Source organism: Syngnathus acus, chromosome 9 (genome assembly GCF_901709675.1).
Source record: "Syngnathus acus chromosome 9, fSynAcu1.2, whole genome shotgun sequence".
NCBI classification, from domain to species: Eukaryota; Metazoa; Chordata; class Actinopteri; order Syngnathiformes; family Syngnathidae; genus Syngnathus; species Syngnathus acus.
In genome coordinates, this window is record NC_051094.1 from 6,956,897 (window position 1) to 6,970,158 (window position 13,262).

Consider the following 13,262-nt stretch of genomic DNA (forward strand, 5'->3'; position numbering starts at 1 on the left):
TACAAACAGCACATTAAAATATATGATCAGTGAGCCAATAGAGTCATTTGTTATTTTGCTTTCATTAGCGCTACGCTGCTTGTGGACCTGTCATACACGCAGATACACAAGAGACCTGCTGTCTGTATACATGATTGACGTCGCGGTTTGAAAAAAAATATGTCACAATAGCTACATCCAATATTTTTCTGCTAAATGCCCTAAAGGCTCTTTACCCTTGCGCTTCACAAAATTGCCCTGTGTGGAAGATGGGAACATCAAGACAAACTTGTATTCAGCTTAACTCAGTTTTACGGGTGTCGTGAACGTGATCTCAAACACATGTTCAACAAAATTACCTTCAATATTTTTGGCAGGTTTATAGGCGTCGTTCTTAACAATCATCTTGATGAGGTTCATGCATTGGACGATGAAGCGTTCGAAGGTGACGCCTTCTCCGACGGGCGTGAACACGTAGCTCACGGCGAATTCCAGCGAGCACTGGATTAGAGGTATAAATGCACATGGGTGGCACTCCAAGAAATCCAACAACTAAGGAAAAGAGAAGAAAAGTACAGTTAGATCTCACTATTCTGTTTATCAACTACCATTTGACTTCCTTGAACTCACAACTTTGGTGTAGAGTATGATCGTCTTTTCCAGCTTTTCCCTACAAGTGCTGCCTGTATCGATTTGTCGACCTAAAACGACACCACAATCAAAAGACAGTTGGACAATGACATCTGGAGTCTTAATGATTCATAATTGTCATGTTGCAGTAATTAAACCTTTACCAGTAAACACAATGCTTGCACGATTGCCCCAAATGCAACAGCATATTGAGGACTGTTTTATCAATCAATTCAAAGCAAACACTTTCATAATTTGTGACAGTGGTCTGATGGAGCCCCTTGTTTCATTAGTGAGCACCATATGGACCAAAGACATCTGTGGCGATGTTTGATTGACAGCAGAAAGCACAAACTGTGACAATTCAATTTTGTTTAAGAGTCGGAGCTGGCGGCTCGTCTGTCTGTTTCTGACATCGCAGCCATCAAAATGACTTCACACAAGTGTCAAGATGAGTGAACTAAAAAATTCATTTCGGTGGGGGGGGGGGTTGTATTTGCAGCTAGGCCGAGAATTTACAGTTATGAGGCCGTTGTCCGCTATTGAAAGAAACACGGCGTGTGAATCACCACTGTCATTTTCGACAACCTGGTTCAAGGACAAACATGCTTACAGTTCAGGGCTTCAAATCACCTCCCGTCATGTGGGTTTTTCTCTGTGTATATATTCCCACATTCCATACATGAAGTGAAGATAATCAATGGTTCATAGTTATAAATAATAATGACTGTAATGCTAATTTGCCTATATGTGCCTTGCGACTGGCTGGCGGCTAGTCCAAGACGTGCCCAAACTCTCAAGCAAAGTTTGCTGGCATAGGCTCCAGCTCACATGCGACCCTAATGAGAAAAACTGAAGAAAACGAAGGAACGAGCACAGTGGACTATAGATCATTAAAAAGAACCATAGAAAATAGACGGATAATTCAGGCCTAAATTTACAGGAAAACAAATGTAAGGGATTCTTTAATGAGGTGTGCAGACCCACTTAATTTTCTGCTCAGAAACTTGACTTCTCTAGTTTAGTACTGATAGCGTCACAAACTTTGGAGTCTTTCTTTGTGTCTTTCGTTCAAAAGTGTTCATATCTCACAGATGAAGAGAGGCCAAGTACTCACAGCAGTCCAGGAATTGTTTTAGCCTTTCAAACACTGCATTCAGGAAACCCTAAAAAGAAAAACAGATGTAATTGCCGCCATTTCTGCAGTTTAGGTGCTCACTATTTAAGCAAAGTTACACCTGCCTCTCCACTCAGGAGGATAAATAGCGGTGGCAGCCGCACACAGGATGAAAGAGAATCAATTTTCCGAAGCCCGGGGGTAGCCGTGACTAAAGAAATGGATTGATAAATGGAGATGCAGTCTGTTAAGATCTGCATTAGTGTTGAGCAATGAGGTCAACGGTGGAGTCATTAATCAGCCACCTCGCACCCACAGCCTGGACACCTTCATAGATTCTCCCAAAAAAAAAAAAGGAGTCAAGTGAGGTGGGCTTCATGAAAAGAAAGTAGGGGATGATGAAAACGACTTCCATGGCATGTCATTTGTTGAGCTTGGTGAGTGAAACGCACTTGACTGACGATTAAATGGAACCTCTGGGGATGAGTGATGAGAAAAAGATTGCAACTGTATCGATTTTTTATTAGGACGAGTTATGATAAGACAATAGCGACAGAGGGTAACCGATTGGGAAGATACACAAGTGCGTAAGAAAAAAGAAACTCCGCCTATAAACTGCAAATGGAAGCAGAGAGGCGATTGAGCTGTGCTTTAAGGTATTACTTTATATAAACGAAGGAATAATGCAATAAAAGCAGATTGTGAAAGTGTTGTTGTGATATACAAAAGAACATCTGCTCCCATGAGGAGAGGTTTTTATTGCGGTGGCCGGTCCAATTTGCAGTTATGCGATAGTGGACGACATTCGAAAATAAAAAGCAGTGGCTTCACGCCGCCTCTCCATTGCACGGCACAACTTGGTTTGCCTTGACCTGCCTTAATTGGCACAGTTGGCTTTCCACTTAAAATAATACCACCAAAAAAAGACAATTAGCTGGAACCACACCAAATATCAAACGACAAAAGTTTTCTGTATTTTCTTGTTAGCATAAGTCTACAAGGTCACATAATAACCTTCACATAATAAACTGGAAGGTTGTATAAAACCGGAGACTGTGGAATAAAATACTGCCTCATTCAGAGCTAAGGCCAACATTATTATTTGCTAACTCTACTTGACATAATATCAGGCAGCTTTGACCGTGGAAGACCTGTAAACTGGTTAGAAGTAGCAGATCGTGACAAAAACCACAAATAAACGTCCGTTTGAAGGCTTACTCTTACTTCGGAGAATGTCAAAGGAAATCCGAGGACGCCGAATGAACGCGAGTGAAAATGGTATTGCAAAGTAAAACAGGAACTAGCCTGAGCTACAACATGTAAATCCAATCTGAACATGAAATATTAACTCTAAAGCCATTATGTCTGCCCGCTGAGTTGGAATAACTAGCTCGAGGCAAATGACATTTTAATGTAAGAGTTACAGCCTCTGTAAGACCTTGTCCCTTCTAGCTAGAACTTAACTCATTTGTGCAGACTGAGTGATTATCAGCGATTAAATAAAAAAAGGCTTTGGCCTCTACAAGGTGAGCAAGTAGGACTGCAAACTAAAAAATAAAGGAGTAACTTAAAAAATAGAAAGTCTCTCACCATAAATGGCTAAGCATGTTTAGATGAACGCATTCAAAGCTTAAACAACTAAAGATGTGATGACGGCTAATTTAACGATGCGCTTGGACTAGATCATACTTTCAACTTCCTGTTTAATAAACTGCTCTCCATTATTAACGTATTTTAGACACTTTCAAGCACAGTCGAAGCTACATTGGCAGCGGGTTAATAAGAAACAAAATGGCAGACAATATTCTATTATTAAACCTCCATTTTAAGAGAGTTTCAAGTAACAGTTTGTTAGACGTGTCAATTTTTGCCTAAATGGAGCTTGGTGGCATTTGTGTTTTAAAACTTGCTGGCAGAAATTAGATCTAATTGGGCACAAACTAATTGTTATCGTTAGAGCGTTCAACCTAAAAGGCGTCACTGAATTTGTTTTAAAAAATAAAAAATAAATGGCCGACTGAACAGTAAGCAGCCATCTGCAGTTCAAAAAGAGGAGAAATGCGCACATTTGTTATTTTCAAGTGCGAGCCCTGAAAGCAAAAGGAGAAAAAGACTCGGGGTCATAAGGTGGTTGATGGGATGCAAAAATGAAATAGCTTTATGGATTTGGACTTTGTTTATGGCGACAGTTGGAGAGGGACTCAAACAACTCTGGGCTCTTTGAACACAGAGAGATAGATAGCTGCGGGCATTTCAAATCACCATGGCTATCCACATTTTTTGCACACTGAACTCTTAAATGAAGCATATAGAAATGCTGAAATGTCTTTTTCCTGGAAATATGTGCGTTTTAAGCAAAAAAAAAGTGATAACACTCACCATCACTTCCATATTCTGCTGTGGCTCTTGGAATCCATGGACGGTCAACTTGCGTAGTACTGAGGGGGAGGAAATATTTTTATAGCATTCCCAATGTTTTATTCATGATGCAGTGAAAAGAGAATTTCCTCTGCGTCTTTTTTTTTAACAAAATCCCAATTTCTACCGCCTGTGAAAGCTGTTCTGCATAAAAGACACTACTTGTTGTTTGAATCATCTTTACTATCCGAGGTTCCACTGAATCGTCAACTTGATTGGGTTCCACAAAGCACAGCCAAGTACTTAAAATTATTTTATCGGCGGGATGGCGATTGAGCCTTGTGGTGAATGATGAAAAACTGCGAATGCACCGCCAATTTGTTTCCTCTAAATGTTTAAACGGAATACATACCACTATGACCTCAAAGCACTTAAGAATCCTATGAATCTCATGTGACATAACCCTCTTGAATAAAACGGCTCACAGATGATCTCTAAATCATCCATCGACCCGGGCGAGTCCTCTGCTCTTTCGCTCACGGCGCAGGTTTTCAAAATGGTTGAGGCCTGGGAAATGAGACGGCCGTGGGAGGAGCTCGACTCTGTCTGGTGAACGATTTATAAAAGTTTCACTTAAATTTGACATCATTTTAAGCCTTTGAACACATCTTAACCAGCCAGGGGTGGCAATAATTATGGAAGGCATTTTATGTCAATTTAAAGCTTAGGAATTAAATAGCTCAATTACCACCCCAATTTACTGTTTGGACTGTCTTTATGATTGTCCCATTGCTATTGTTTTACATTATGTAATAAAATAAATTTTAAAAAATGAGTTTTTATTAATTTTTAAGCCTCCATGGCATAGATGTCAAACTCGAGGCCCGGGGGCCAAACACGGCCCGCTAAATCATTTCACAAATTTTGCGTCATTACTAAAATTACAAATTGTGTCCACTTTTTAAAAAATAGAAATGTTGCTGGCAATTTTGATTACGATTCATCTTTTTAAACTATTTTTACTAGTCTAATTTCAAAACTAGCTATTCATCACTTTTGAGGACATATTACGGCACCATTTACAACTCACAATAAGTGTTCCTCGTGTGTGTGGTGCAGGCGTTCGCATCATCGTGCCAACTACCTTTAAGCGACAGCAGTGTTCTCTCCAGCGATGCCATCGCCGCCGTCTCGTCACGGGCACAAATCTGCTGGAGGAAGAGGTCCGTGTGGTGGCTCCACATGGAACAGGCAAAGCTGTAAATGCCCGACGCCAACTGCCGACACGCACACACAAAACAGTCAATCACACACTGATCAAATCATTCTGGATCAATGGACATTTTGAACAACACGCCAGTGAGCGCATTGAATGAATCTTCGAGTAACATTCACATCGTAAAATATAATCACACGGCTGGAGAAGCTTCTGCACTAAAAGTGACACAAACAAACAAAGCAGACTCAAAAAGACAAGTAGGGAGAAAATAAGGACCTCGAGAGTCATCACGCTAATTTAAGTCTCAATGAACTGGCTATTTCTCTTACTCCCAAAACATTGCTATTTCTCTTACTCCCAAAACATTATTTGGGCAATTATATTTTCTCCAGGAAAGCATATACTCCAGTAGAACAAAATGGGATGATCAAAGGCAAATAAAAGCACGGCTGGTCCTTTTAACAGTGGGGTAGGTACCTCGTGTGGCTTACTACCTCAGACAATCAGCCAGAGCACGGTAATGAGCTTTGGGTTTTGATTTTCATTCCAATAAAAGTATGTATACATGTGCAATGTGGCGTAGGGCCCGAGCATTGCTGAATACATTCACAGAAAAACCAAGTGGATGCAAAAAAGGCTCATTAGGGTCGAATCAAGCCAAAGCTCTGGGCAACAGTTTCCTCTTCTAATTAAGCTTCTGCCAAGGGAGCGTCATTTTGTTCTAGTTTGTTACTTTTATTAAATAGTGGTTAACATCTGTTTGTACATTTCTGACAATTAAAGATGTTAAAATGTTTATTTAAATGTTTTTTTAATGGTCACAGAACAGTTCTGGGGGAAATCCTGACGACACTTCATTATTTAAACATTTTGGCATCTTCAGAATACTTGGTGCTCTGATGCCAATTATTCTCTGTCAACTCCAAGTTGTGCTAAGTAATTGACTTCCAGCACATATACTAAACAGATCAAAAGGTAAAATGTCCAAAAAGTATGCAATCATGCATGAAAGGAAGTCAAAGTGTCAAAGATAAAGGTAAGGAAAAACAAGGTTGAAATGACAATGACAGCAAACTTCAGAAGGTGATAACCATGCACATTAAAAATGCAAAGACAGAAATAGTCATCAACAAATGAAAGGAGACTCCAGAGAAACTGCAAATCCAGCAGCAATCATGGCATGAGGTAGGTACATGTCGAGGATTCAAGTTTAAAAAAAAATAAATAAAAAATAAATAGAAATGCTAGATCAGAAGGATAGGGAGCTGTAGGAAGCTTCCAAAACTGGGGGAGTACAGCCGTGCTTTGCTTAGTCTTTTTGATCGTTTCTTTGCCCCAACACTAAGTTTTTTTCTCCAACTCCATATCTTTTTTTTGCTTTAGTCTTATGTTCTTGAAAAGACTTGATGGCATTTAACAGAGAATCTTCAGATCTTCAGAATCAGAACGAGCATTACTTTGGATAAGCGCACGCATATATTCAGCTCACGTTTGACAGACACACAGCAGCTAAACAGCACCACCTACAGGCAACATCCAACTCTGCGTTAAAAACAAACTTCAACATTGGCAGCGGGGAGAGGACATGATGGAAAAAAATTAAAATATTTAAGAGACAGAATCTGTCCACAAATGAGGCCACTGATGACTTACGTCCTGAAACAGCCGTTTGTCCTGTGCCAGACGTTTGGACGAAAGTGTTTTGGTAACGTGATAGAAGGTGAGCAGCGCTCTGTGCTGCTGCAGGGCATCCTGGCCCTTGACGACAGACTCCAGCAGAATGGGGATGAGCTCTGGCCACTGCCGGGGGCAGTCCAGCCGGGCTACCTTGGCTATCAGCACCGCGATCTGGGTCGCTATCTGTTGGCAAAGCAGACGAACGCACACACACACGGAAAAGAGAATGACCGCAGGCAAACAGCATGAAACGGCAGAGGAGGGATGTGCCAGTGCATTTAGTTAAAAAACAATCCCTTGGAGAGATCACTTAGAAACACTTCTGCCAAAATAGTTTGGGGTTTTTATAACAGAGTTGCACTTCCAAAGTCAAACATAATCCATTTTAGGACACCGGTCAAATAATTTCCTGAGGTTCTAACATGAATTTCCATCCATAATATAGGAAGGTACCTTGGTTCATCATTTCTGCTTATTGTCTCGTAAACTGACATACAAGCTAACAGCTAATCAGAGTGATTAATTGTAACGCCGCTGAAAACCGACCCGCGCCTCCCCGACCTGAGCAGATGGCGCTCGCCAAGGACCGGCCAACTTCCCAACTGCTGACGTCAGATTGGTCTAAGAGGCCTTTACTTGCAGGTATTTGTTTACTTTAACCTTGATAAATGCATTCTTTCATTCCAAAAGCACACTAAGCCATTGGGAAATAAAACATCGAGCGGTCAGTCTGGTTTTGGTTAGCAAAAGAGAAGGTGCGACTGCGGAGCCATATGGTATTTAAACAGCCTGCCGTATGGACACTAATAATGTTTAAGGATCGCCCTTCGGGGAAAAGCAAGCAGTAGAGAACGGAATGCTAGCTGCCAGTCAGGGCCACCTAAATTATAAATCTTACACATTCTACAAACCTGTCTTGTTGATTCTAGTCCTTCTTGAAAAAAATTAAGTGTCATGAGCATGATTCTAAGGTGTAACTATCGTGGCATATTTGTTCAGCGAATTCTGTCCAACTTTAGGGGGTATTCAGGTTATAGGACACGAACATAAAAAAAAATTCCCAGCTCGTATCCGCACCTGGAGGCAGCAAGTTGGGTCGTCTTATCTTTCAAATAGCGTCAGGAGGTACTTTAGGCTACACGGCATGTTGGCAAAGAGTGCAAATGACTTCATGCCTTTCATCCTGCCAGCTGTGTCCAGTGGACAGCAAGAGAAATCCTGAATGGCTGAGTGCATATTCAGCCTTTCAAAGAGCTCCTCCGTGATCGCAATCAGAATCGTTGTATTGTTGTCATCTCCAGAAGGTTCGCGGCAACCTGATTTCCACCCGCCCCCCCGCGCCCAATTATAGCTTTGATCATGCCACCATAGGTCCAAGCCTTTAGAAAAATCATGATGATAAACAGTGGCCCACCACTGTCATGTTTATTTTTAAAAATCCCCATAAAACAAAAAACAGTGTAGTGACCAGAGTGAGTGAGTGAGTGAGTGAGTGAGTGAGTGAGTGAGTGAGTGAGTGAGTGAGTGAGTGAGTGAGTGAGTGAGTGAGTGAGTGAGTGAGTGAGTGAGTGAGTGAGTGAATTGGTGTGTGGCTGGATGGATGGATGGATGGGTGGATGGATGGATGGATGGATGGATGGATGGATGGATGGATGGATGGATGGATGGATGGATGGATGGATGGATGGATGGATGGATGGATGGATGGATGGACGGACGGACGGATGAGTTTGCATTGACATTTTTCTATCTGACTGCATGTTTTAATTCCCACAAGAACCGTGAGAATGGCAAACGTCGGCAAGCCTCGCTTCCTACCTCCGACCTGTGGTCAGCTCGGGCTGATGTAAATGCATGGATGGCAATCAGTGTTCTACATATGCTACCTGCTACAAATAGCATGTAGTAATCAAAATTTGATACGAGCAGGATTTCTCTGTGAGGCTCTTTAAAGGAGCCTGCCTACCTACCATCAGGGTAGGGCAGGTGTGATTTCAGCGGGGTGGAGTGAAACCACTAACCTGATTGACAGGCTCGTTGAAGTTTGTGATGAGACCAGCACGTAACGTGGTCTTCTCCTCCTCTGATAAAGCGCTGGCAACAGACGCACAGAGAAAACATGTTCAGGCTAGAGGAAGAAATAGCATCTGACAGCGCAAAGAATATGCCGTGTTTTTAATCCCGGAGAGATGCGAGTTGCAAGATGGCAGCCCTTTGCAGAGCTCAGCCTCTGCATTGTGAGGACAGCAAGCCTGCCAAACTCTTGGAAGAATCTTTCGCACTTGATTTGAAATATACACGTCCAAATAGAAATATGAAGACGTCTACTAAGATGCTAGGGGATCAATTCAAATCCTTGTATAGCAATGACACCAGCCAGTTGCCAACATTCTGTAAATCCTCTACCTCCATAAAACATCTTCAAAATTGCGACTGACGCTCTTACCATTGCTGTTTTGTGCAACGAATTTGCAAAACATACCAAAGAAAATTAAGCTGTAGATTTTAGCTGCAGCTGAAGCTTACTGGAGTAGGGGGAGTGCTGGATGATCACGGCGATGCATCACTGAGCAGTCAGAGCGAGGAGAAGGAGGTACACATGGAGGGTGCGACAATTTGCGATGCCTCGGCATGTGCTTCAGTAAAAGAGGATTTACACGCATGCTGGCAATGAGCAAAAGATTCAAATATACATCGGCATTGGGCAACCGGAGGTGAAAAGTGCTGTGGAAAAATCAATGGCTGGATAAAGACGAACAATCAGTTGATTCCGGTGGGCCAGAACAGACTGTGCTCAAAACAATCTCACAAATGGGGCTGTTACAAGACCATTTTTTTCCGAGTCCGTTGTCAGATACACTTATTAACGCGGTGCAACAGAGTCATAACGTGGCCTGCGCTTCATACCGTGACACCACATTCATCGCGCCATATCACGCTTCAATTCATGGCAATGAGCCCAAAGGTAATCAAATTACACGGTGGCCAAAGAAACCTTACACAGCACTCTAAAAAATGAAAGCGACTTCACTAAACTACCGACAGCTGCAAAACAAACTTGGTCGAAGGGAGGAAGAGGAGACGGTTGAGAAGAAGGAAATAACAGCGGGAAACAAAGTGGCCTAACACAAAGATTGCTGAGGCAGAACCAAAGACCTCGGGCCAGCCGCTGTCCTGTGGATTTATGGAGCAATGCTTCATTCAAATCCAACTAGAGTCATCTCATAAAGTAGCCTAAGACACACGGGGCTCGGTGGAAGCACAGAGGCCACACGGATCGGCATGCATTAAAAAGACAAAAAGCCCGGTATATATAAATAATCAGGGAGGGAAGACACAAGCTGTAGCAGTGAAGACGGTAATAAAGGCACAATACACATAGGAGAGCTGTAACGGGAAAATGGAACCAAAACAAAGATGAACGCCATAAAACGAGAGAAATAAAGAGAGCGGCAAAGGAGGAGAGCAAGGGAGGCATTAAAAAGTGAAAAACATGTACTTACTTAGGGGCCACTCTTCTCCAGTATCTGTCAATGCCGTTTTTGAAGTAGAGTACTGCCAGCCATCTCACGTTCACATCCAGCATATGGTTATTGAAGATGTTCTGAAGCCAAACAAGGAATCAATGGTGTAATCGGATAATCCATTCCAAAACGATTTATTTGTGACAGTCCGAATTGAAAGTATTTATACACAAGTATGACATCACTCGAGGCAACTATTTTCTTTTCTTTACAACCGAAAATAAAAAATTTGTATTCATTCAAATAAATAATAACACGATAAAACCTTACGTGTAACTTATGGTGTGCTGAAACCCGAGAGAGGTCGAGACTGCTTAATAATAATAATGCAAGGCAGTCAGCAAGAGCCCTGAGACTTAATCATATACATCACATTTTGCCGTTGAGTTTATTTGCGGAGTCTCAATGCAGCTCCATAATCACCCCGTATTGCCTGCATTTCAAAAATCGTGTGTCTAAAGCAAATGACCCGTTTAGAAATATTGAACTCAAATGCGATGCTGGTGCCTTCTACCGCACCTCGGTATCTCTTCGGATCGGGTATTTTATTATTATTTTTTTTCTTCCTGGGACCGGGATCATCGGTTGAGCCAGCGTAACTCTACGACGGCTTCCTGCTTATCCGGCCAGTGATGACCGGGTCCCTCGCCTTGGCCTTGCAGCCGCAACCCCTGTGGGGAGTCCGCTCCCTCGTGCTCGTCGGTACCAACGACTTTCGCCATGCTAGCCCCGTGGTGACCATCTGCACGTGCCCCAGCTGGGTGCCCGGGACGCTGCTCACACGTTTGCCTGCTTTGTGATGTTTTCACCGATTCACGACCACGGTCCATTGGGCGCCGTTGAACTGGACTGCCCTTACACCTGTCGATGGACCCCGTGGAGGCTATTTTGTGTGTTTTGGGGTTTTCTCTTGTATTGGGGGTGCTGGTTGGCCGCTGTTACTTTTTTTCCTTTGTCTTTTAGCTTTGTTTTGCTTTGATGGCTTTTATCTTGAGCACTTTCTGACTTTCTTTGTGGCGCCGTTGTGTGGCAGCCTTATGAGAGTTATTGAGTTGCGCTCATGCCATGTGTGTCTTTTGTATACCCATTCTGTGGTGTGGATACTGCTGGGGCCTGAATTTCCCCACCCCTGGGGACCAATAAATATTCAATCAATCAATAATTCTTGCCCACCAAGAGGACAGAGTAGAAGCCCGGCTGCGTCTCCCATTGTCTGAGCTGCTCCTCGGCGGGCTTCAGCACAGCCGTGTCTTGACTGGTGGCTTGGGTTAACGTCTTCAGCACCACCGAACTGGCACCGTCTATATCCATAGCTGGATATACCTGAAAGGAACACAGACAGAGACGTTTCAATGCTCTTGCTGCGTAAAAGTTCTGATTTTCACAGGGACTGTTAGAATACTATTTTGCAAAATAATAGTGAAAATAACAAAAACTTAAAAAGAAAAGAAAAAACTAAAAGAAATGTTTCACAACACTTTAGTCAGTGACACACAACAATTCCCTCTCCATTATTTCCTATGGGAGAAATTGTTTTAAAATGAAATTCAATCGGAAGTCAACATGTCACGGAACAAATTGAATTGCAAAATATTTTGCCCCCATTTTAAGGCAAACCAAGCCATTAACCTCAACACGCACATTGTCATTGTCTCCATGACTGCTTTCAATTATGTTCAAGCCTCACGGTCCACAATCATCTTCACTGAGCTTAAAAGACAATGAATGAGTCCGTCACTTTCAATAATGGGACTTTCGTGCCTAATAGTAGGGTAGTTAGGGAGTGATGTCTTTTTTGAAGCATGTGAAAACCTGTGAAGGTTACCGACCCTAGAGGGGTTGCTTTTTTATTCCCCTGCCTCATTCTGTGAGGAATCTGAAGTCAAGATCAGTTGACAGGCACTTAATTCCAAACATTTAATATTAATGAATATTAACAGGCTGCAATGTTTCAGGCCAGCAGAGGATGGAGCACAGTGTGTGGACAAGAATTTTGAGACATGCCTCTAGGTCAATTAGTTATAATGAGGCGGGATTACGACTATTAGTTCTACTGGACCTTAATGTGTGATTTTATCGCAACATCCTGGACAATTGTATGCCTCCACTCATGTGGAAACAGTTTGGGTCAAAATGGTTTACTGTTCCACCAGCGGAAGCTGTTCTAGACATAAAGAAGTGGCCAGATTCCATCCATTATAATGACCGCTTGTCCCAATACTTTTGTCCATTTGGCGGAGGGTGGCAAGGAGATGAGTTCGCATTGAGCAACACTGCCATCTTCAGGACAGTAGTTGACATTGAAAGGGATGTTTTGCTGGAATGCTGGAACATTGAGCATCAACAAGTGTCGCATGTGTGCGTGCATTAAATAGTAAATTTCTAAATGGGACTATTAAGAGCTACAGGTGATAGAATTTGGCATGATCATTAGCAAGGGTGCTAGCAGTCCTATCTGAAATTACTGTATATTCATATATTAAGACAATATTGTGTATATTAAGACAATAATGTAAAAAAAAAAAAAAATAGAATTGAAATAACTATTAAACGACAATATTAAATTTGATTGAAAAAAAATCACTGGTGATGGTGTGGTTAACATCTGAAACATTCTCACCATTAATTACATATAAATATTTGTTTTTAATTACAAATAACACCTAATAAAGTCTTTAAATACACATCTAGATTTGAAAAAATATTCCTTTTGATTGCATAAAGTCTAGTTATTACTAAATTATTACTGTATTATTAC

General features: G+C 41.9%; 1 protein-coding gene across 1 annotated transcript in view; it reads right to left on the reverse strand.

The window, feature by feature from the left end:
* Positions 1-13,262, reverse strand: part of ipo11 (importin 11) — a 64,036-nt gene that overhangs the window by 49,524 nt on the left and 1,250 nt on the right. Inside the window, exons 2-10 of the mRNA XM_037258685.1 lie at positions 11,678-11,827; positions 10,484-10,584; positions 9,002-9,074; positions 6,957-7,163; positions 5,229-5,361; positions 4,106-4,164; positions 1,727-1,775; positions 610-680; positions 339-531 (exon numbers count right to left, since the gene is read on the reverse strand). Of these exons, the coding sequence (XP_037114580.1) occupies positions 339-531; positions 610-680; positions 1,727-1,775; positions 4,106-4,164; positions 5,229-5,361; positions 6,957-7,163; positions 9,002-9,074; positions 10,484-10,584; positions 11,678-11,815 (1,024 nt within the window). The 5' untranslated portion in view covers positions 11,816-11,827. The remainder of the gene's footprint in view (positions 1-338; positions 532-609; positions 681-1,726; positions 1,776-4,105; positions 4,165-5,228; positions 5,362-6,956; positions 7,164-9,001; positions 9,075-10,483; positions 10,585-11,677; positions 11,828-13,262) is intronic.